At 40.3% G+C, this 26,059-nt stretch overlaps 1 protein-coding gene across 2 annotated transcripts in view; it reads right to left on the minus strand.

Moving 5' to 3' along the window:
- The window catches only part of UBE2W (ubiquitin conjugating enzyme E2 W), a 37,111-nt gene extending 14,090 nt beyond the window's left edge, over nucleotides 1-23,021 (minus strand). Inside the window, exons 1-5 of one of the 2 annotated variants that reach the window (XM_063451323.1) lie at nucleotides 22,945-23,016; nucleotides 17,606-17,672; nucleotides 13,815-13,906; nucleotides 3,995-4,097; nucleotides 1,523-1,678 (exon numbers count right to left, since the gene is read on the minus strand). In XM_063451323.1, coding sequence (XP_063307393.1) covers nucleotides 1,523-1,678; nucleotides 3,995-4,097; nucleotides 13,815-13,906; nucleotides 17,606-17,620 — 366 coding nt within the window. In that variant the 5' untranslated portion in view covers nucleotides 17,621-17,672; nucleotides 22,945-23,016. Of the gene's footprint in view, nucleotides 1-1,522; nucleotides 1,679-3,994; nucleotides 4,098-13,814; nucleotides 13,907-17,605; nucleotides 17,673-22,944 lie in introns of both variants that reach the window. The other variant, XM_063451324.1, reaches the window with a different exon arrangement.
- Between the last annotated feature and the right edge of the window lie 3,038 nt (nucleotides 23,022-26,059).

Below are 26,059 nucleotides of genomic sequence, written 5' to 3' on the forward strand. Positions count from 1 at the left end.
CCTGGGCACCTGTGTGTTATGAGGGCTCAGCAGTTCAAGAAACGTCCGGGTTCAGCCTATTTCCAATGAGGGCAAACCTGTTGTGTCTCCGGGCAAGTCCATAAGGATAGGTGCAGGGACCAGATGGGGGAGAGAGAGAGTAGAGACACATGTGTGTTAGCCGGCGAGCTGTAGTGTGGCAGGTGTTCTCCCCCGCACCATGTCCGCGTGAAGGCCCCCATCGTTGTGTCACCGGCTTCAAACTGCACAGAGTTCCAGTCCTCCTCACCCTGGGAGTGATGAAGGGTCAGGGTGGTCTTGGGCCTCCATCGGTGTGTGTTCCTCCGCATACGTGGACGGTGAGGTGGGGAAATCCCCTTGGTGGTTTTCAGTCCAGGTAGGTCATTAGAGTGGGTATGTGCCGCTTGCGTTTGATGCCTTCTACCAATCCGCCACTTGCTTCAACCGGTCACGGCACCGGAGGATGCATCTGAGTCGCCGCCGTCTTGGCTTCAAAAGCGGCCCAGAAGTTGTCGAAGTGTGCGTCCAATTTCTGCAGAAAAGTTTCAATGTAGTTGCTTGGGTCATGGTGTGGTGGCTGTTGTGTGCCCCCCTGTTGTAGGCGTCCGTCGGCCATCTTGTTGGTAGAGGGGCGGTCCGCCATGTGGTGAGCGTGGCAATTAGTCAGCTTGACAGGTGAGTGAGTGTTGGACCCGAATGACCCCCGCTGGTCCAAAGTGTGAGGTGGGGAATCGGGTCAGCAGGACAACCTTGCGTGGGTGTGGCCGTCTCTCCCGTCTGGTAGCTTCACTAGGCCCCACTGGAAACACGGTGAAAGCCAGCAGGGAGCACTTTGTTGGCACTCTCCCGGGTGTCTCAACCGGTTCCAGGGCCAGGTATGTCTCAGTTGGTGGCTGGCTGGAGTGCTGAGAGTTGTTTTTTAGACTTTAGGCTATATTAAGACTTGGAAAGCTCTCAGGAAACATGTTCAGCCGCCATGCGGTGCAGGCCCCGCCCCCCGCAAATTCCATTTTTAACCTGATTTAATAAAACTTCGAACATGATACAGGGAGTTGGCTTAAGTTAGCAATATAGGATTAAAAAAATGCTTACAAATTTATATACGGCTATCACGATGTGTAAAAAAAGATGAACCAACTATTTGACATTTTTATATAACAATATCAAATTTTTTGCCCATATGCACATCAACAGGGATGTATCATTTCACTTGCAGAGGATGTCTAGAACAAAGTCAAGATAATTCATAAATTATTGCAAAATTATTCACTAAAGTGCGACTTCAAAGTGAATTTCAAATTTTAAGGTCAAAATAGATAAATAGGAAACAATTTCTAAGTCAGCTGTGCTTTAAGCTCAGCTACTCTGGCCTTAAATTAGTCTCACTATAGTAAATAACCTTGTTGCGGTTTGTTTATTTGTACATACTAAGATGATTTATGTTGAGTTCACTTTTTTTTTATTCATTGCTACTAAGTAACAGTAACCTATTTATGTAAGGAAGTAAATAAAAAGCATTTACCTTTTCTTTGCAGCTAGAAAGCATGCTGATAATGCTAAGACAAACAGATTGCACAGACAGAGCCGGAGACCAGTCTTCCGTTAAAATAGATAAACAGATATGACCATTGCTATAAACATGAGGGTGGACAGGGATATTGTCGCCAGTGAACATAACCTACAAAGAACAAAACAATTATTACATGTATTAAAATAATGCATATTGCAAAATGGAACTATAGCAAGGAATGTGTCATGAATTCAAAATGTACGCTTACACTATTAGCAGATCTCCGATTATAATTTTTTTAATGTTTTTCACAACTAATTTCTAGTAAGAAGCACTAATTTAGTTTATACATGCAGGTAATCCAACACAACTACAACGGTTTTCCATTCATCTCAATGTTTAGATTGCAATATTAATGGGTCGCAGAAGAATTCGCATAAGATTTTGAAAATAACTGATATTTAGCTGTGTCCTGAGAGATCCACAAAAACACAGAGGTTTATTTTTTCAAAAACACCCTAAGGTTTACTTACATGATAATCTTGATTTTAAAGGACCACTATAGTGCCCGGAAAACACTAGTTTTCCTGGCACTATAGTGCCCTGAGGATGCCCCCACCCTCAGGGCCTCCCTCCCGCCGGGCTCTAGGGGGTGGAAGGGGTTTAATTTACCTATTTTTCCAGCGCCAGGCGGGGGACTCTCCTCCTCCTCGTCATCGGCTGAATGCGCATGCGCAGCACGAGCCACGCGCGCCTTCAGTCAGTCCATAGGAAAGCATTCTAAATGCTTTCCTATGGACGCTGGAGTCTTCTCACTGTGAAAATCACAGTGAGAAGCCCTGAAGCGCCTCTAGCGGCTGTCAATGAGACAACCACTAGAGGCTGGATTAACCCTATTATAAACATAGCAGTTTCTCTGAAACTGCTATGTTTATAGAAGAACACTTATTGCAGACACTGCCTACACGTCTAATGGTTAAACTACTATTATGGACAGTTCCCATGCTGCTGAGCCAGCTAGCCCCAACAGCTGTAGAGCCAAGGGTTAACCATCACATATTATCCAAGGCAAGTAAAATCTCCCAGCATTATGCTTTGAATAGCAATTACCATAGAAAGTAGTGGCAGATGTGTGTCTAGACTTTATTTCCTACGCATGACTCGAGTTTATTTTTTATTTTATTTTTTAACATGTATAACATTTGTCATGTGTGATGGATTTCCACTTTCAGCATTAAGTGATTGCATTGAGGTATTAGCCCAGCCCAAGATTTATTGTGCTAGAGTGCTCTAAATATGTTTTTATCATCTATGAAATTTGATTAGTAAAATTATTTTAATTTAAAATATCAACATATTGATTTGGAAATAATTTTCTATTTCCCCCCAAGTTTTTAAACTTGGTTTGTAATTCACTACAATATGGTCGAATAAATCCCTAAAGGGTTAAAACAGTTTGACTATTTAAAGGAAAGAAATATTTGTCCACCACATCTTTAAAAGGGACACTATGATCACACGAACAACTACAGCTTGATGTAGTTGTTCTGGTGAGTAAAATCATTGCTTTCAGGCAGGCATTCTCATGCAAACACTGCCTTATCAGAGAAAAGGCAGTGTTTACATTGCCCCTAGGGACACCACAAGTGGCCAATCCTCTGCCATTCAGCATCTCCACGCTCTGCATGGGGACGCTGAATTTTCCTCATAGAGATGCATTGATTCAAGTGCTAATTTTGGCCCCGCCCCATACCGATTTTAGCCAATCCAATGTTTTCCCTATGGAAAAGCATTGGATTGGCTAAAAATCGGCAATTCTGATGATGTCATCAAGGAGGCGGATCAGGAACAGGACAAACACGGCGATGGAAATAAGGTGAGTTTCCACCTTTTCTAAGGGGGCTGGGGGGAGAAGGGGGCCAAGCCACCTTAATGGTGGGTTTTACACTATAGGTTCAGGAATACATGTTTGTGTTCCTGACCCTATAGCGTTTCTTTAAATATCTAATATCGTTTTAACTACTACAGTATTGGTCAACACATTTCTGCTTAACACCTCTTGCAGCTGCTCGATTTTACAAATAAGTGATTGCTGGACCCTGAATGGAGATAGGAGGAAGTCTTCTGCTGAGAGTAAACTAAAAAACATTTCCCACATTTAAACAATGGAGTACAAAAAGTTCAGCTTGAAATTAACTAATATTTTTAATAAAGCATTTTAAAATATATATCAATATTATTTTAAACAGATTAAAGATTAGTGGCCATGATTTGGAAGACAAATCTCACATAGCTCTGAATGCAAAACCGTTGAAGCAAAACATAAAAAAAACAAAACCACAAACGTTTAATTTTGCCAAGAGAAAATGACAAACAATGAACGAGACCACCATTGCTTTTCCCAGAAATCCAAAGTCATGCCTCCCACTCACACCCAATTCAAGAAATTATTTTAAGTGCTTCACATATTGGGCTACACAGTACCTGAGGAGAATCAAAAGGATATCGGCTGCTGAACTTAAATAGAAGCTGGAATTTTTCTCCTTCATATAATGTTCCCGGTGCACCTTCCATGTCTACAATCCACCTAAAACATACCAAACACAGACATGTACAAAACCAGTTAGAAAATATGAAACTGTGCATATTTATTTTTTCTACGAGGGCATGACTGTTTTAATATGACCCCCATCATTCTTGTGTGTAGCCCTAACCCTGCGTCACAAATATGTGTTTAGGTTTCAACAGTACACTTCTCTGGACTATATTGGCAAGTGTAAAAAAAAATAAATAAAATAAAAAAACTCATGTAAATTAGACATACCAAAAACCACAAGGTCTGGACAGATAGCTACTAAAACCTGTGGTTCTTAAGCACTCGGCCAAGACCCAAAAGCAGAGCTTCATGCTATTACAGTGGATCGAGATTAATGACTTTAAAGGATCACTAAAGGGTCAGGAACACAAACATGTATTCCTGACCCGATAGTGTTAACACCACCGTCTAGCACCCCTGGGCCCCTCATGCCTCCATAAATATAGCAAAATCTTACTGTATTCAAACCAGAAGCTGTAGATCTGCATGCTGTTTGCTTCAAAAAAACAAGCAATCTTCTGACATCATCTGAAGTGGTAGCCTTATCCAATCACAGTGCTTTCCCATAGGATTGGCTGAGACTGACAAGGAGGTAGATCATGGGCAGAGCCAGCATGATTCAAACACAGCCCTGGCCAATCAGCATCTCCACATAGAAATGAATTGAATGCATGAATCTCTATGAGGAAAGTTCAGTGTCTGCATGCAGAGGGAGGAGATACTGAATGTTTGGATGCATTTTAGGCAGCCATGACCCAGCAAGGATCTCTAACAGCTGAGGAGTGGCCAGTGAAGTTATCACTGGGCTGTAATGTAAACACTGCATTTTCTCTGAAAAGAGAGTCTACAGCAAAAAGCCTGAAGGTAATGATTCTACTCATCAGAACAAATGCAATAAGCTGTAGTTGTTCTGGTGACTATAGTGTCCCTTTAAAGTATACATTCTGTAGCAGCATAGTTTCGCTTGTGGCACTGGAGACCCACTGACACTTGGAAGAGTCTGATGAAGGAATGTTGCCGAATTTGCTATGTCAAATATTACTGAAGACTAAGCAAATGTGAGAAATATTTAAGCCCCTATCAAAAATGTTATGAACGATTAGCCTAGCCTCTGGAAAGCATATTATCAGAAAGAAATTAAAAATTTACTGTATGAAAACATCAATATTTCAAATCCAAGCACACTTTCTGCACTAGCAGTGACGTGAATTCATCTGCAACACCCAGGTCAGTCAGTTGTGTGCTACATAAATTATAAAAGTGTTAATTCAATACAGCCTTCAAAACTGCAAAATAATCATTTTTGTTGGCTGCATGGATTTATCAATTATTTTGGAATCGATGTCAGTCATAAGTGAAACACAACATAACCGCATGTATCCACCTTTAACAAACATACTGACTGTTCTATGATCTGATTAGCCTTCCCACTGCCACTACAAGTCACGTATTGTGAGACAAGCATCAAGGTAGAAAGGCAGTGCAAGTTTGGATTACGTCCATGACAACCTGTAATTAGATGTTTTCCAAAGTTACAAGCCTTACTCATTACAGTATGTTTTATAGCTTTAAACTGACAACTTAATTATTCTCTACAGCTATCTTGATATTTGCTTACACACCTAGTAGTTTGAAAAAAGTAGGTTAAGTAATGAAGTATGTCAGTAGAAAAAAAAAAGAAATTATAAAATACAAGGTTGGAGGTGAAGAAGAGTGTCAAAGTTTTTAGAATATAATCCGAACAGATATTGTTTTTAAATGAAAGATAAAGCTTGCTAGTAGCCTCTTGTAGACTCCAGTTTAACTTGGAGTAACAAATAAACAAAAAAAAAAAAAACATCTAAAGCAACCCACAATTCCCAAAGACTTTTTGCACCATAACCAGTGGACCAAAGTTCCAAGGATTCCGTACTCTGCCCACCCTCTAAAGATAATCACATATTTTTTATAGCCTTTTAGCCTCCCCTAAACAATGTACATTAGTCACTATATTTTCAAAATGATTGTCAAAACACCGTGGTTAGTATAAAGAAAAACAAAAAAAAAAAACCTCTTCAACCTATCGTTCCTGTAATTTTTATTTTATTATTCTTTATTTTTGCACAAAATAACACGCTGCCTTGTAATGCCACAACAGCAATATCAAGGAATACAGACATACACAAATGTACAGGTTGTGACAATCAAAATTCTGGCACAATTTTATAAAGTAATAAACAACAACATGCTATTGAAGAATATAGTGGGAGGACACGCTAATCCAGACCGGATGTAGATTAACAGGCTAGGCGTTAAATATGCTAATTACTACCTACTAGGTTTTATATAAACAGGAATGTAGCAGGCTGACTGATATTACTAGTAGGAGAATGAACCACTGGATTTATCAATGATTTAGCTCACTGCACTAGAATAATAAAAATAAAAAAAAGAAAGATTAAGTATTCAGATAAATCTCCTTGCAAAATATGTATAGCAGCTGCCTTGGTCTAGCTGGAACTCAGGTAGCAGGCCCAGTGCCCAGATCAGCCGATCCCCATGAGTGGCAGAGTTGATGTGCCTTTGATAAAGTCCAGGCGGACAGATATGGGACGATACCAGAGCAAGATTCTCGGCAAGCCCCAGGCCTGTATGAGAGCCAGCAGCGTATTTCCACTGACCAAGTCAGTGGGGAGGGCTGGTTGGGACACGCCGCTTGCGGCGAGCGACCCTCTGCATTCGTGCCTGATCCTGCAAGGCAGTGCCTCGAGGGGCTCTCTGCCTCGGTAGGGATGCAAAAGGAGGAACAGATGCAGTTTGGGTAGGTGCACCCCAGAGAGATATCCTATTGGTTTCATAAATGGATCTGGCTTTGTTATAATGACCTATGGATAAAATGAATACCTCAACCATGAACAGAATATAATCTTTCATTTCAGTCATTCTTCTCTAGAGAACCACTTGCAAATGGTTAATACCATTATCCTTCTAATCACAGACAGACTTTAAAAATTATTGAAGAAAAAGCCAAAATGCAAAACGGTCACGCCTACTCAAGCATTTGATAGGACGGTTCTCACCCGCTCAGAAAGCATGCACACACTCTGAGCTGGGGAAGGAGTGGGGGTGTACAAGGGAGGGAAATCATTATTCTTAAAGGAACACTATAGTCACCTAAATAACTACCTAAATAAAGCAGTTTTAGTAGATCATTCCCCAGCAATTTCACTGCTCAATTCACTGTCATTTAGGAGTTAAATCACTTTGTTTCTGTTTATGCAGCCCTAGCCACACCTCCCCTGGCTATGATTGACAGAGCCTGCATGAAAAAAAAAAAAAAAAACTGGTTTCACTTTCAAACTGATGTAATTTACCTTAAATAATTGTATCTCAATCTCTAAATTGAACTTTAATCACATACAGGAGACTATTGCAGGGTCTAGAAAGATATTAACATAGCAGGGGATAAGAAAATCTTAATTAAACAGAACTTGCAATAAAGAAAGCCTAAATAGGGCTCTCTTTACAGGAAGTGTTTATGGCTGTGCAAGTCACATGCAGGGAGGTGTGACTAGGGTTTATAAACAAAGGGATTTAACTCCTAAATGGCAGAGGATTGAGCAGTGAGGCTGATGGGGCATGTTCTATACACCAAAACTGCTTCATTAAGCTAAAGTTGTTCAGGTGACTATAGTGTCCCTTGTGCTTGGTTGTATAGGGAGAGGTATTAGCAGTAGAAAGAGGGAAGTGCTCATGCCATTGTATAGAACACCGGTGAGACCTCACTTGGCGTACTGGAGACCATATCTTCAGAAGGATATTGATAACTTAGAGAGAGAGTTCAAAGAAGGGCTACTAAACTGGTTCATGGATTGCAGGATAAAACTTACCAGGAAAGGTTAAAGGATCTTAACATGTATAGCTTGGAGGAAAGACGAGACAGGGGGGATATGATAGAAACATTTAAATACATAAAGGGAATTAACACAGTAAAGGAGGAGATTATATTTAAAAGAAGAAAAACCACAACAAGAGGACATAGTCTTAAATTAGAGGGGCAAAGGTTTAAAAATAATACCAGGAAGTATTACTTTACTGAGAGGGAAGTGGATGCATGGAATAGCCTTCCATCTGAAGTGGTAGAGGTTAACACAGTAAAGGAGTTTAGGCATGCGTGGGATATGCATAAGGCTATCCTAACTATAAGATAAGGCCAGGGACTAATGAAAGTATTTAGAAAACTTGGCAGACTAGATGGGCCGAATGGTTCTTATCTGCCGTCACATTCTATGTTTCTATGTTTAACAATAACAGTGGAAATGCAAATGGAGGGAGGCGGGAAGGGAATGCACCAAGGGAGGGGACATTGAAGTTTCCCTTTTCACGCACACTCCCTGCAAGAGTAGAAGCTAATAACGTCTGGCACCAGCAGACAATATGCACATGCAGATTCCTACCACCAAGACTTCTTTTAAAAGAAGAAGGGGTCATAGTGTTTGGAGTAACCAATTTTAAGCAGTAGTGGTCATGGTGGATTAAGGAATTCCTGTTTGCAGGAGTTTAATACACACAAACAATATATAAAAATAAACAAGGATACTCACATTTGATTAGAATATTTAAAGAGGAAATGTCATTCTTGCCTTTAGCGCAACAAAATATAATTGTTATAAACATTTTTAAAAATTCTTCATATTCAATGGCCAATGTCAGGCAAAGTATGTAAAATTAGTTAAAAGGTGCGCATGCAGCCTAAGTCAGTGAAATGTTCCAAGCAAATGGACCACGGATGATGCAGCCCAACGACAAACAGGGCATGGAAGTAGCGAGAAGGATCTCGCTGACAAGATTCATGGAAGGTTTTAACACATTTAATAGGGTTTTTCAATATGTTGATGCAGAAATAGGTGATTACTAAGGTAGAGTGCTGGACTATTTTTTTTGTTGAGCAGGAATATCTGAGGTGCCATGGTTAATTACTAATTTTCTCAAACTAGCATTCATATAAACAGTTTCAGCAACTACACTGAGCATAGCAATAAAATGCCTATTTACAGTGAAAAGTGTACGATCTATCTGGGGGCACATGTGTACATTGTGTAACACCAACCCATTCAGGAAATTCCTTTAACCCCTTAAGGACACATGACATGTGTGACGTGTCATAATTCCCTTTTATTCCAGAAGTTTGGTCCTTAAGGGGTTAAAGGGACACTCCAGGCACCTAGACCACTTCGTGATTCATAGCACAGGTTTTCTGTGCTATAGCGTCGCTGGACGTCCTCACGCTGTGTGAGGACCTCCAGCGTCGCTAAAATCCCCATAGGAAAGGGGAGGTCTAATGCGCATGCGAGGCAATGCATTAGGTCTCCCCGCATGATGAAGCGGTAGCTAGGGACATCGTCGATGCCTCTAGTAAGTCACTGAAGGGGTTTTCACCCCTTCTGCAACCGGGGATTGGAGGTGGGAGGGAGAGGGGACCTGCAGTGCCAGGAAAACGGATTGCTTTCCTGGCAATGGAGAGTCCGTTTAAGACCTGAAAAATATCAATGTGTTACTGTTTCTGAAGAAGCCAAATTTTATATAATGGAAGTGAATGGGCATTATCGCTCTGCATATTTTAGAAATTCAGAAAAAGTACATTGTATCCATGTAGGAAGGTCATTGTCAAAATCAATAAATACACGATGTTGCCAGTCAGACGCATTTCTTTGAAGCTGTGCAATGCCTGGAATGGGTACTAGACTGCTGAAGGGATTACATACTTTATTAAGTCAAGAGAAAAAAGTGAGCACAAAATAAGAATGGTCATGAATACAAGGGCTAAAACCACAGAGCAGAAGATGAAAAGAAAGTACCGGTAGATCTTGATTTTTGCTTGCAAAAGCCATTATTAGAGAGAATTGTAGCCTGTCACATAGACTAATCCCATGAGAGATACAGAAACCCCCAAAACATAATTTTTTAGATTACCCTCTATTATATACAGTTCCTCACCCCCTGTCAGCCAATTGCTGATATAAAGCTCAGTGATGATAACCGAGTGACATTTAATAGACAGAACTCTCTTGCAAGTGGTTCTCCAGTTTTCACCATAGAATATATTGAGAGAGGCTTGTCACTCTGTACTAACACAGATGCACTGGCAATCAAAGCATTTTGTTGGCACGATGACATACGATTGATGCACAAATGCAGTAGGTCCTCAATGTCTCTCTGTAAAAAGTATCTGAATAAGTCATGATGATTGCACCTGAGGAAAGTATGACAGCAGTGAATTTTAGGAGTTTTGTGTTTTTTAAACATTTTTATTTTAAGTAGGTCCCTGAATCTTAACCTACTAAGGAACGGTCTATCATTCAAAATAAATAGTTTTTTTATTTTAATTATATTAAGGGTCAAACATAACAATTGTGTTTCCCATTATAACGTGTACATACAGAAAAAGTAAAATGAACAAAACAAGCACATTGTGATCCCAGCAAGACCACAGGGCTGAATTATAATATAGGGTAGGATAATACTACCTTTTTTTCTTTAAATCAAGGGGCTCTGGATAAGGGCTGTATAAGAAACATCTAGTCACATTTAGTTAATGAAATTAGTGCCTGTATCTCTATACCATTGCAAGGAAGAAAATAATTACTCAAATTAACAGTAAACAAAGGGCGTTTTCTACCAAATGACTGGATGGTTTTGGCTTGGGTACAAAACAAATATAAACAAACATTATTTCTCATTGTTACCCTTCCTCGAACCAAGGACAGTTACTCCATTACATCAGTTACATGTTTGGCTAGTGAAAGGTCTGTACACTGTCTATCTTCTACATAATACAAGGATACCATACTAACAGTTTCACTAGCACTCAGCAAAGTGGGGACCCAAACAAATGTCCACATTACATAACAGCTAAATGAACACTATAGTATCACTGTCCCTATTTCCATGCTCCCTACCTATGAGCATAACAAAATAAGAAGAGAGAATTTACTAACCTTTTCTCCAGCTCCTAGTCATGTGAGGTCATAGAGGAGGACTCGCCACAATCCACCAATGATTCTGTCACAGAGAATCATTGCATGCAGATCATGACTACACTGCACATGCTCACGAGATATCACAGTATGCATGGTTAGAGAGTTTACAGGTCTCTCTTGTAAAGAGGGCTTGTAGGCATGCTTCCAAACCTAACTATCTGGGTCAGTTAAGAAGGGGGAACAACTGTAGGCACTATAACAATTACTTCAATGAGATGACATTGTTATAGTGAGTACAGTCTTCATAAATTGAGCTGGACAAGAGAGAACGATTTAACCCATTAATGCCATGTGACTTTCAGAGACTTTATATAGCAACATGTAATATAAAGCATTAGTTTTGGTTAAAAAAACAAAAAAAACAATGACAGTATATATGAATTCTCTTCTTCACATTTTATCCTGAAAAGCATATGTTTAAATGGAATCTAGATTTAGAAATGGAGAGCTTTTGGTAATACATGTTTGAAGGTCAGTGAAAGATCATGCTTTGGTAATCGTTAAATTGTCAGCTACACATTCAAGCTGAAAATCCTCCTTTCCATCATATTTCATCAAGATCTACAGACAGATGAAGTTACAAGAGTACACTGAAGTCATTATGTTCATGGAATAAGCCTGAGACGACATATTCTGACATAGTGGATAGTTACCACTGGATGATGGATAGGCTGTGGCCATGATGTAGAATTATTAAAAAAATCTTATTGTATTTATATTGAATTGCTGCTCTAACTCTGTATTAACCTGATACTGTGACAAATCCTCCATTTTGTCCTCATAACCTGACTTCTTCATATGAAAACTACATTACATGACAGTATTTCTCAGCACATCTAATATAATAGACAAAGACTGTATTCTCCATAAGGATATGACTAACCCAGGAACTGTTGAATTTCCCCTAACTCGCAACATAGTATAATTTAAAGGCCATGAGAACACAGTAGTAATGAAATGTTCTATTCATAAGAGACCTTGCACCTAACCACGAGATTTGACATCACCAACCGAGTAAAATGACGCTCAAGACCCCTTGTCCCCCACCCGTGTCCGAAAAAGTACCACCTCTTGGTGGGTGGACACGGAACTAACCACTTAGCTTTTGATCCAATTAATTATATTGATAGGTGGACACTAACCCAGACACTTAACAATTAATCCAATTAATGATGTTTATTCACTGATATCTTGATAATCAATGATGACGAAAATGTCTCTTAAAAGGGCCTGCGCGCCCTCTGATTCTGCACTTGCCAATAAATTTCCTCGAAGTTATTTTAACCTGAACTCCGTGTGTCAGACTGAATTACTTCAGCGTATATACGCAATTCAATTCTCTTTAATTTGGACAGGAACAGATAGACACTTAAACATTTTGGTTTACTGAAAAAGTACCATAACAGCCATAAAGGGATGCAAATGGTCGGCAACAATCCTGTGGCTTTTGAATTGAAACAATGCTCAGTTTTTATTAAAGGGCTTAATGTGTACCATGAAAATATTCACACAAAAATATGTCACCACCACCAGACTGAGCTGTTGATAAAAGGTAAAACTGATCCATGGATTCAAATCTGTTAAATATGGACCCTAGCATCTGCATGTCACGCCAGAAATTGAGATCTTTCCATCAATTGTCAATGCCATTCAATTGTCCAGTTTTTGTGTGCCTGTGCCAAGGAAGCATCAACGCCCTGCTTTTAGCTAGCAGGGGTGAAGGCTAATGTTTCTTATACTGCAGCAGCCCACCCACCTGTTGTCCAACTAACAAGACGTCTCCACACTGACTAACCCACATGCCGGATCTGAGGCCTCTAAACTCCTCCTGTCCAAGGCATTGTGAGAACTATAATACTACAATGGCTTACACTACCTGACGACCATACCTGCTCCTGGTGCTTTGTCTTTTGTTACATACTCTCTTTTTGAGCATAATTTTCCAGTTTCATAAAACTGGAATCTGACAGAGGAGTATTTTGTTCATTGGACATATTATTAATTTAGAGTTATCACTCTATTAATTTAGAGTTATCACATTTTGTCAGGGATGTGAAGGTTCATTCAGAGGTTAAGAAAAAGAAAAAAAAAAAAAGCATATACATATGCACACACATATGTCGAAAAAAACAGCCAGTTTAATATAATATATTGTTATAATAGAATATTTAGTATAATATGGTTTCAAGGAGTGCACGCCTAAAGGGATCCTATAGTGCCAGGAAAAACAAAGTCGTTTATCTGGTACTACAGGGTTAATAGGTCCCCCCCTCCGGCAGGGCTGAAGGGGTTAAAACCCCTTCAGCCACTTACCTAAATCCAGCGCCGATGACCCCGGCGCTGGGTCAGGCTCCGCCCACGCTCCTCCCCCACCGTCAGCCAGCGGGGGAGACCTAATGCGCGGCAATGGCCGCACGCACTAGACTTCCCCATAGGACAGCATTATCCAATGCTTTCCTATGGGGAAAATCTGACGCAGGAGGTCCACAAGCCCTCTAGTGGCGGTCTGTTAGACAGTCACAGAGAGCAGACTTAGAGCTGCAAAAAGGTCACAGCACCCAGACAACTTAAATTAGCTGAAGTGGACTGGGTGCCTACAGAGTCCATTTAAGTGTATACAGCTGTCTTACTGTTATAAATTAACAAAAATGGTTTCAATTGCATTGTTAAACCATTTTGTTTTACTTACTGTGTAATGGAATTCTGAACACTCTTTTCATTTAAAGTCATCCCAGGCGGTGGCTCATTCTGCAAAGCCATCAGTTCCTTCTGGAGCCGCTTCTGTAAGAGAACCGGCAAATCATTAGTGATAAGCATATTTAATAACAAACAAAACACATGAGAAAACAGCACTCTTTAGCCATATATTAGTATGACGATGTGTTAATTAGCATTAGTCTGTTAATCCAGAGACCAGGTAGGTACAATGTGAAGGTTAGGATACAGCTACTTCTGCTGAGCGTATTATTAATTTTTTAGTTAAAAGTAAAAAAAATAAAAATGTTTTGCTCAATGTGTTATTTGTATGTGATATATGAAACTGCTTCACATGCTCTCTTGTCATATCTGATCCCACTAATAAAAAGGTAGGGGGGAGGGGGGAGCAGGGGGGTTGCTCCTTACACCTACCCTCATTTCCTCTTTGTACCAAGCATATTGTTCATGATGCTATTACTTTCTACCAGTAGAATGTTGACAACTAATATTTATTAGAAATCCTGTTTAACTAGCTACAGGCTTCATAAATGATGATCTCTCGTCCCCTTGAATATGTTCTTATACACTTCCTCCTAAAATGCAAGAGTGTTTGAGCAGTGTTCTCTGAACCTCTTCTTTGTGTTTGCATTATTGTGTCACTTATTTGCCACTTTATAAGCCAACCATGAAGTGCTGCAGAATATGTTGGTGTTCCATAAATAATAACTGCACTCTGGAGTATCCCTTTAACGGATTTCAAGGTAAAATGTGCGACGATTCCCAGAAGTGAAAAATTTAAAGGAACTCTATTGTCTAAATGTCAGCTCTCTTCTTCCTTTCCCAATATGCATTTAGCCTAGTTGAGACAGTACTTTTAGAACTGTCATTGTTTTCCTGGTTACAAATTTGTTTTCTCTTTTCAGTTTCTTGTGACTAGCAGCTCTTCGGCTGCTATTCTTTGCATTCCCATTTCACATCTTAACCGACTTGCATTTTGAAATTAAAGGGACACTATAGTCACCAGAACAACTACAGCTTATTGAATTTGTTCTGGTGAGTAGAATCATTACCTTCAGGCTTTTTGATGTAAACACTGTCTTTTCAGAGAAAATGCAGTGTTTACATTACAGCCTAGTGATAACTTCACTGGCCACTCCTTAGATGGATGTTAGAGATCCTTCCTGGGTCATGGCTGCCTAAAATGCATCCAAACATTCAGTGTCTCAACCCTCTGCATGCAGACACTGAACTTTCATCATAGAGATTCATTGATTCAATTCAGCTCTATGAGGAGATGATGATTGGCCAGGGCTGTGTTTGAATTGTACTGGCTCTGCCCCTGATCTGCCGCTTTGTCAGTCTCTGCCAATCCTATGGGGAAGCATTGTGATTGGATCAGGCATTCACTTTTGATGATGTCAGCAGACAGCATGCAGAGTTACAGCTTCAGGCTTGAATACAGTAAGATTTTGCTATATTTATGGAGGCATGAGGGGCACAAGGGGCTAGATGGTGGTTTTAACACTATAGTGTCAGGAATACATGTTTGTGTTCCTGACCCTATAGTGATCCTTTAATGTCCACCCAACTATTACCACCTTGTGGGGACATCAATTTGAGAGTCTGGGCAAGTTGAGCCCTATAGAAAATAAGAGATTAAGGCTTCTCCAGCCTCACACATTCCTAGACCTCAGATCAATAGTGCTTTTTTTTTGTTATCAGTCCAATGCCCGTGTCACATTTAATATGAATTTCCTTGTCTAATGTTGGTATGACAACAGTATGACAACAATAGTGTTAACAAAATCCTTTATATATCACATTAACATACAGTAGGTACAGACAACAAACGTTTTGAGCCAAGCAATACAAAATGCAAATATATTTTACAGAAGTTTTAGAAATGAAAAGAAAAATAAAGTAATTAAAATACAATTTCCTTATCAAATTGTGGCACAGTAAGACATTTAAAGAATATTGCAGTCAGTCTTTAAGGCAATAAGTACTTGTTTGTTACCAAGAAGACTATACTTCAACACATAATCCCATGCTTTTGCAAATGCAGAGTTGTAATAGAATGTGATTAACAATGGTTTCTACGACAGCTAAATATATACATAGGCTCCCTACAGTGTGCAGACTTCTACTGAGGATAGTTTGCCTTGGCAATATCATGTAAAGCAAATAGGAATACTAGATGCAAATAGTATTTAAAAAAAAAAAAAAAATCAATGACAAAGGAATGCAATAAGGAGAGGAAGAGTGGTGCTGGAAGTGATAAATACTTCTTTCCTTCAAATATTCCTGCAAAATTTAGTTTTTTATTTAAAAAAAAAATGCACTCTCTGCTTTTTTATTTACTCAATCATTTTTTCCATTTACTAGTATATTTTCTATTTACCCTTTTGTAATGAGCACTTTGAAAAATCCTAGTATATCAAAACATACAGGGTTTTGTGAATGTATTTTTATTTTTTTTTAAATGGTAACTTTTCCTTTTTTAAACGTTTTCTTCCTGTGAGTGCCATATCTTGTTAGTATAACAAGATCTGCCTTCATTCAATAAACCGCTTCTCCTGTTCGAATAAAATATTTGAATGCTCTGTTTATGCAATATTTTGCAATCATTCACATGCTTGTCTCATGAATTTGTACATGCAATCCACTAAGGACACAAGAAGCAAAGGTTTCATCAGGCCCTGTGAAATTTTGCTCATTTGTAAGACAAAAATAAATTGTTCTGGGATTTCTTCAGATTGGTTAACCCAGTTTACATTTACCATCAGCAGCACACAGCCCTACTATCTCCAATAGTTAATACATTGAGGGTTGCAAAGCAGACTCAAAAGTCATGTGTGATAGCATTAAAAATAAAGCAGAGAATACAGTTTAGAAGAAATACAAACCTACAGCACCATAAAACAAACAAACAAAAAACAAATAAAAACAAAAAAAATAGGGGGGGGGGGGCCAAATTTCAAAAAGCATAGTTACTTTTTTCCCCAATAGATGGCATGCAGAGATCTCTCCAGCCAGTCAGCTGTGGTTACATACGAATGATACAATACCACAAACGGTAAAGTCATCTGCTAGTTGTAAGTCACATAATATCAGGGAAAAAAAGGACAAACATACAATTGTTCAACATATCCAAAAATATATATTACACCCATAGATCCTTGAGCTCCAAAATACCAAGGACAAGGAGGGGCTAACTCTCCTAAAATATTATTGTTGCTTAGATATAGTCTACACTGATTCATACATTTTATGATAATGAACTGTTTCACACATCACTAAAATTGTCAATCTTTATGCAGAACTATAGTTTCCGAGTTTTTTTTTTATGTTATGTTTACTTATAAATACATTTTAAGAAATATGTATTTACAAGGTGTGAGAACATAAGGTCGAATGTAGAAATCCACGTCTTTATCCTGAAACTACACCATTATTTTAGATCACTGTCAACCATTGTTATAAACTGTTCTTGCACCGGTCATTTAGCATACAAAAAATAGAGTAGAGGACCAATAAAACAATGTTTCTATTTCTCTTCAGCATTTGAATTCTCTAAACTAATTTATGATGTCATTTACTTTTGTTTTTACATATATACATTCAAAACAAAAGAGTGTCTCTCATTCAAAAAAGGTTTACATAGGAGATTTTCAATATTTAATTCAATGGTGTAAATCCCAGACAGATCACAGATTGTCTTTAAAGCTATTTTTTTGGTCTCTATTATTACATGAAAAATCAATATAAGATCTCTGCCCTTACCGTTGAAGCATCCATATTTGTAGTGGCTCAAGCAAACTTCACGTAAGTATCTCTATCTATGGAATTTCTGTTAAGATGAAAATGTATTAGTTACCTTAAGTGGACAAGGTCCACCCTCACATTAGTGGTAAACAGGGCTGTTTTACTTCTGAATGCCAGAGTATACTGAACACTACATGGCAATTATAATTATACTCAAATGTCAGCTATTTCAAAGAGAAACATTATATATACACACATAGACACACCTTTTTAGTACTGGAGCAGACACCATGCAGTGCTATCAAAGGATTTCATGACTATGCTACAGCTGTCATAGAAATCGTTCTGGTTCCTTTGTTGCAAATTGCTGCCCCCAAACAATATTTCCTTATGTATACTCTGTTGTCTTTTTTGTATATAACATTTAAAAATATATATATTTTAAAAGAATAAACCACAAACCAACTGAAAAACTAATTACACAAGATTATATCACTTGCTTCTCCCAAACACCTGAATTAAAAGTAAATGTTATAGTTATCTAGTCAATGCATTTAGTATAGATAACTTTTAACATTGTTTTTATTTCTTTTAACTGCCTTTATCGAGTATATTTCTCTTTATTGGTTTTAACACTTGTAAGTGATTTGCTATTGTGAAACATTACTTATCAAACAATGTATTAAAAACTAAAAGTACAATATTAGCTGTATAAAGGTGGATGGGGGATGAATCGGATATTTTGGACTATTTTCTATTGTTTGTAGTGTTGTCTGCAGTTTTCCTTAGGGTAGGCACCCAATCCTGTTTTACAAGATTTGCAGGCCACTGGAAAACTAAATATGCAGAGAGGCATCAGACCCCACCCACAACAAACTTCCCCAATACTAAACACTGTTCAATGGTCCGAAATTCACATAAAATACCTGAGTCTTGATTCCTAGATCGGAAAATGGCCTATATAAATTTAATATCTCCACAGTTCTGCAACAATTTGGAGCTCAGCTCCAGGGATAAAAGCATTTTCCCCTCACTATCTTGGGTAGGGCATGCCACTTAAAATACATACTCTTCCCTAAAATCAAACAAACAGTTAACCAACTACAAATTTTACCACTGATCCTCATGAAGCATGACGTAAATAGGTTACAAAATTTTGCCTGGGAACTGGGAACCCTACATACAAAATTTAGACATTGACAACAGAGCACTTATTCAAAACATTTCAATGCACCCGCTGGTATTCTTGAAAACACTTTGTGGACAATTTCAAACAGATTTGAATAGAAGGGAGGGATGGAGCGATTTAAAGTGTGTCCAGATGAAATACTGCCTCATCCATTTAATCCTTATTAGGGACTTTATTAGCAAATTTTCATTAAGGGAAAGATCCGGCTTAAAGGACCACTATAGGCACCCAGACCACTTCAGCTCAATGAAGTGGTCTGGGTGCCAGGTCCCTCTAGTTTTAACTCTACAGCTAAAAATATAGTTTCAGAGAAACTTCTGTGTTTACACTGAGGGTTAATCCAGCCTCTAGTGGCTGTCTCACTGACAAACACCAGAGGCCGCTTCCGCAATTTTCATGGGTGGTTTGAGAAAGGTAAGTGGCTGATGGGGTTTTAACCCCTTCAGCCCAGCGGGAGGGGGGCCACGAGGGTGGGAGGGAAACAAGTCTTGTCTACATAAGTGTCTTGTCTACATAAGTTAAAAGCATGTTTACCTAACATGCCTTGTTCATACACTGAGTTATCAATCTTCCCACTGGACAGACTGCACTTTCAGATTTTGTGTAATTCTACACCTTTAGCCTGTAAGCTCATTTGACCAGGAGCCTCATCACCTGCATGTCAACCTTGTTTTGTAACAATCCCAACTTATTACTTGGTGAATTCGATAAGAAAGAAAAAACTCTTGAAATCCATGTCATTTTGCAAGCAAAGCGACTTGTATAACAGAAATTCAGGTTTGACAACAGTGCAGGTTTTATTAACTGAACTGTGTCAAATGAAAGGTTTTTTTGGGGGGAAAATGTAAAGTTGCACTAAAAAAAAAAATTTCCAAATTAGCTGTAGCCGAATTTTGCAATTCGGCTTTCAATTCACACTCAGTTCACTGTTCAGTTAATAAGTCCCAGCATGTCTACACAGACTCTAGCACAGAAAGTTTCTATGGAAATGTCACTGAAAACAATAGTTCATAGAATGTTGCTTTAGGCACTGGTTGACATATTTATAGCACCTGAGGATAAGGTACATATTAATGAACCGAATTCATGTTCCTTTGCAGGAAAAAGGGTGGTGAAAAATGCCTAAAATTTACTTTAAAGTACATAAAGTTAGGTACTCATGAAAAAAACTGGGTTATTTACAAGCATAGTATTCTGGCATTAACTTGAAACTATAGTTACTCTAAACTTGCCCTTCAAGGGACACTGTAGGCATCGTAACGGCTTCATCTCATTGCACCGATTATAGTGCCTGGAGACCCCAGGTACCATTATACTATTCAGTACTTAACCATTTTTAGTGTTAATGAAAAATGAGAGTCCCCAGCAGCCTATCCCCTCTGTGCTGCTGGGACTCAGCAATAGCCTAAGCAGCAAATGATGGCTGTGATTGACTGGGAATGTAAACTGAGTGCCTTCATCCTATCACAGCTCCCATTTCTGGTATAAATTGGTATGGATAGAAGGAAGTGTGTTAGCCATACCTCCAGTAGGGACTGGGCTGTGGGTGAACAGTGACACATATTTAGGGGTAAACTGCTTAAAAAAAACACTTAACACTGAACAGTGTCCATTTAACTATTACATTTAAAGGGAAATTTAATTGAGCAAAAATCAATCAAGAATGATTTCCACATTTTTTTATTGGCACAATGGTAAATGCAGGTAAGTGCCTAAAATATGAAAGCAGAAAGTTTTGTTTCAACTGGTAATAAATTAGTATGTGCAAATATCTGAAGGGATATGGCAGGTGTTTATGGGATTCTACATTTAGTCTCCAGCCACAATTCCACTCATTACAAAGGATTACAGGAAGGGTTGAATAAGCCATTTCCTTTGATATCAAAGGTCCATGGAGCACTATTAAAACTACAGCAATGGTTTTTTGTTTTTTTTTTAGCAAATTGTTGCAGTTGTGCATCATGTTTAGTGACAAAGGGACTCTATGCACCACAGACTTTTTAACTCAATCTGCATTGCCAAACTGAATAACATTCCAATGCAAATGCCAAATAAGAGTGGTTGATTATGAAAGGAGAGAAAGCAATCTGCACGTATTTTTTATTTTTTTTTACATATAACAAAAAAAAAAAATCGTACAGAAGAATGCAAGAAACATTTCAGAAAAATCTTTTACACCATCCAATAACTGACAAATGCAAAACAAACAATATTGTGTGTTAGAAACAAACAAAAAAATAAATAAATATATATATATATATATATATATACACACACACACACACACACACACTTCTTTTCATATCTAGCTACATTGTAGACGGGTTAACAGAAGTAAATAATTCTACCAAAGGAAGTGAAACTTTTCAAGGCAGGTCATGTGTAAAGATCAGAAACCATTTCAGATGGCATGGGGTGGGATATAAGAATGCGTTATATAACTAAATTAATATTTTTGCTTTCCATCCTCCTCCCCTACCACTTCTAAAATGAAAAACAATTAGAATCAACAATAGATGCTTGGATAGCAGGCAATATCAGCAGATGTTCAGCAATCTCAACATTTGCAACCATAAAGAATAAGAATATGAAATCGCAAATAATAGGGTCATGACTTTATTTAACTTCTCAGCTAATGGCCTGCTTTAATTTAAAAACAAATTATTTAAACTCTTAACTCGATTACTTAACTAATCTTGCTTCTAAAACCCTATCTTACACAGCCCATTAAGTGCCAGACAAATGACTGGCATTAATGATGCTCATGGCATTCTAAAATGATTAGTATTGTAAATATATCATGGTGGTGGTAGCTCTCTACACGCATGTCCTCTTACTCATCAGTCTATGCTTGAAACACTAACACTGCAGCATTATTAAATGTAACTTCCTCATTACTGTCTTCAAAAGGTAAATAGAGAAACTGTGACAACTGTGCTATGACATATACTCAACAACTTGTAGGGCAGGCAGAGCCCAGCCCTAAATTCAGGATAGAGGAAGGGGACACCATAAAAGTTAGTGAAATATATTAAGTAAATGCTGCCAAAATGTAGAACTCCAGCAATTACAGAACCACAGCTTCCAGAATGCTTTGCCAGCCTTAGACTGACAAAGCATCGTGGAAGTTGTATTCTACAATGGGGGTATTATCTTTTGTGTTCACCCTTACCCTAGCAAAGCATCATGGGAGTTGTATTCTACAATGGGGGTATTATCTTTTGTGTCCACCCTTACCCTAGCAAAGCATCATAGGAGTTGTATTCTACAATGGGTTTATTATCTTTTGTCCACCCTTACCCTAGCAAAGCATCATGGGAGTTGTATTCTACAATGGGGGCATTATCTTTTGTCCACCCTTACCCTAACAAAGCATCATGGGAGTTGTATTCTACAATGGGGGTATTATCCTTTGTCCACCCTTACCCTAACAAAGCATCATGGGAGTTGTATTCTACAAGGAGGGTATTATCTTTTGTCCACCCTTACACTAACAGCTTAAGTGACTGAAGGACAAAGGAAAGGACAGTGGAGGCTCACAATGATAACATGGCTAGTGGTTGATAGATTGCCTCCTGTTGTAGAACTACAACTCCCATGATGCTTTGTCAGTTGGGTAATTTATCTGATGTCCTCTCCTGTGGTGACAGAATGAGGACAATGGAGATCCCCGCAGGCAGGCTGCATGGTGACAGGGGATACTCAGTACCATTATAGGAAGCTGGCTGGCTGGTAATGGCTGCTAAAGGTCAGCAGGAGGGCCTGAGGTCATGGTTTATGGCCACGAAGCTCTCATCCCAGAGCCGGGGCGCTGTGCAGGCAGGGGCTGGCTGGCTCACACCGTGTGGGCTGACGGTTGGAGAAGGCACCTATAAGGTTACAGTGACGGAGAACTACAACTCCCATCATGCCCTGCCCAGGTTTGGAACGGCAGAGCATCACGGGAGTTGTAGTCCGGCGGTGGCAGTGTGGGGAAGGGCTCGCAGTGCGTTACATGGAGGTGAAGGGCACCCGGGCAGTGCGAGGGCAGGCAGTGCCAGCTAGGGCAGGGAGCAGGAGCCTCACTCAGGGACACAAACCGGCGGCCGCCATTAACCTGTCCGACCGGGGGGAGGGGGGCAGAGGGTGAGGGGGTCAGCCGGGTGTGATGAATTCGCGCAGCACTCACCTGCATTGACGCCATGATGGGATCCCTCCCCCTCCCTCCTCATGTGACGTCATGTTGCACGTGACACCCCCCACGCGTCACAACAAGTAGGCGGCGCGCACGCGCGGTTAGGAAAAGGGTTTCTACTTGTGCGCTGCGACGCTTGGTGACCTCTAGTGTCCGGGCATGCGCACTGCAGGCTGTGTATTACTCATTGCAGCACAATCCCCAGCAGCCTCTCCATTGACCCAAATTCAACCTGGATGACAAGCTTCATCTAACATCCACCACAACTTTTATTTAATTTTTTTGGGGGTGTTTTTTTTTTATATATGTTTAAAGCCCAGTCCACTCTGGATTAATGCCCAGTCCACTCTGGATTAATGCCCAGTCCACTCTGGGTTAATGCCCAGTCCACTCTGGATTAATGCCCAGTCCACTCTGGGTTAAAGCCCAGTCCATTCTGGATTAATGCCCAGTCCACTCTGGATTAATGCCCAGTCCACTCTGGTTTAAAGCCCAGTCTATTCTGGGTTAATGCCCAGTCCACTCTGGTTTAAAGCCCTGTCCACTCTGGGTTAAAGCCCAGTCCATTCTGGTTTAATGCCCTGTCCACTCTGGGTTATAGCCCAGTCCATTCTGGTTTAATGCCCAGTCCACGCTGGTTTAAAGCCCAGTCCATTCTGGGTTAAAGCCCAGTCCATTCTGGTTTAATGCCCTGTCCACTCTGGGTTAAAGCCCAGTCCATTCTGGTTTAATGCCCAGTCCATTCTATGTTAAAGCCTAGTCCATTCTGGTTTAATGCCCTGTCCACTCTGGGTTATAGCCCAGTCCACTCTGGGTTAAAGCCCAGTCCATTCTGGTTTAATGCCCTGTCCACTCTGGGTTAAAGCCCAGTCCATTCTGGTTTAATGCCCAGTCCACTCTATGTTAAAGCCTAGTCCATTCTGGTTTAATGCCCTGTCCACTCTGGGTTAAAGCCCAGTCCAACCTGGTTTAATGCCCTGTCCACTCTGGGTTAATGCCCAGTCCACTCTGGATTAATGCCCAGTCCACTCTGGGTTAAAGCCCAGTCCATTCTGGATTAATGCCCAGTCCATTCTGGATTAATGCCCAGTCCACTCTGGATTAATGCCCAGTCCACTCTGGTTTAAAGCCCAGTCTATTCTGGGTTAATGCCCAGTCCACTCTGGTTTAAAGCCCTGTCCACTCTGGGTTAAAGCCCAGTCCATTCTGGTTTAATGCCCTGTCCACTCTGGGTTATAGCCCAGTCCATTCTGGTTTAATGCCCAGTCCACTCTGGTTTAAAGCCCAGTCCATTCTGGGTTAAAGCCCAGTCCATTCTGGTTTAATGCCCTGTCCACTCTGGGTTAAAGCCCAGTCCATTCTGGTTTAATGCCCAGTCCACTCTATGTTAAAGCCTAGTCCATTCTGGTTTAATGCCCTGTCCACTCTGGGTTATAGCCCAGTCCACTCTGGGTTAAAGCCCAGTCCATTCTGGTTTAATGCCCTGTCCACTCTGGGTTAAAGCCCAGTCCATTCTGGTTTAATGCCCAGTCCACTCTATGTTAAAGCCTAGTCCATTCTGGTTTAATGCCCTGTCCATTCTGGGTTAAAGCCCAGTCTATTCTGGTTTAAAGCCCAGTCTATTCTGGGTTAAAGCCCAGTCCTTTCTGGTTTAATGCCCTGTCCACTCTATGTTAAAGCCCAGTCCATACTGGTTTAATGCCCAGTCCATTCTGTGTTAAAGCCCAGTCCGTTCTGGTTTAATGCCCTGTCCATTCTGGGTTAAAGCCCAGTCCATTCTGGGTTAATGCCAGGGGTCAAGTCTTGGATAAAAAAGTGTGGGAACTCACCCATGATTCCCATCCCCCCCCCCCCCCCCCTCCCCTGGTTTAAAGCCCAGTCTATTCTGGGTTAAAGCCCAGTCCATTCTGGTTTAATGCCCTGTCCACTCTGGGTTAAAGCCCAGTCCATTCTGGTTTAATGCCCTGTCCACTCTGGGTTAAAGCCCAGTCCACTCTGGTTTAATGCCCTGTCCACTCTGGGTTAAAGCCCAGTCCATTCTGGTTTAATGCCCAGTCCATTCTGGGTTAAAGCCCAGTCCACTCTGGGTTAAAGCCCAGTCCATTCTGGTTTAATGCCCAGTCCACTGGTTTAATGCCCAGTCCATTCTGGTTTAATGCCCAGTCCACTCTGGTTTAAAGCCCAGTCCACTCTGGTTTAAAGCCCAGTCTATTCTGGGCTAATGCCCAGTCCACTCTGGTTTAAAGCCCAGTCTATTCTGTGTCAAAGCCCAGTCCATTCCGGTTTAATGCCCTGTCCACTCTGGGTTAAAGCCCAGTCCATTCTGGTTTAATGCCCAGTCCACTCTGGTTTAAAGCCCAGTCCACTCTGGCTTAAAGCCCAGTCTATTCTGGGTTAAAGCCCAGTCCATTCTGGTTTAATGCCCTGTCTATTCTGGTTTAAAGCCCAGTCTATTCTGGGTTAAAGCCCAGTCCATTCTGGTTTAATGCCCTGTCCACTTTGGGTTAAAGCCCAGTCCATTCTGGTTTAATGCCCTGTCCACTCTGGGTTAAAGCCCAGTCCATTCTGGTTTAATGCCCTGTCCACTCTGGGTTAAAGCCCAGTCCATTCTGGTTTAAAGCCTAGTCCACTCTGGTTTAAAGCCCAGTCCACTCTGGTTTAAAGCCCAGTCTATTCTGAGCTAATGCCCAGTCCACTCTGGTTTAAAGCCCAGTCCACTCTGGGTTAAAGCCCAGTCCATTCTGGTTTAATGCCCAGTCCACTCTGGTTTAAAGCCCAGTCCACTCTGGCTTAAAGCCCAGTCTATTCTGGGTTAAAGCCCAGTCCATTCTGGGTTAAAGCCCAGTCCATTCTGGTTTAATGCCCTGTCTATTCTGGTTTAAAGCCCAGTCTATTCTGGGTTAAAGCCCAGTCCATTCTGGTTTAATGCCCTGTCTATTCTGGTTTAAAGCCCAGAATATTCGGGGTTAAAGCCCAGTCCATTCTGGTTTAATGCCCTGTCCACTCTGGGTTAAAGCCCAGCCCACTCTGGTTTAATGCCCTGTCCACTCTGGGTTAAAGTCCAGTCCATTCTGGTTTAATGCCCAGTCCACTCTGGTTTAATGCCCAG

The sequence above is a fragment of the Pelobates fuscus genome, chromosome 4, assembly GCF_036172605.1.
Source record: "Pelobates fuscus isolate aPelFus1 chromosome 4, aPelFus1.pri, whole genome shotgun sequence".
NCBI classification, from domain to species: domain Eukaryota; kingdom Metazoa; phylum Chordata; class Amphibia; order Anura; family Pelobatidae; genus Pelobates; species Pelobates fuscus.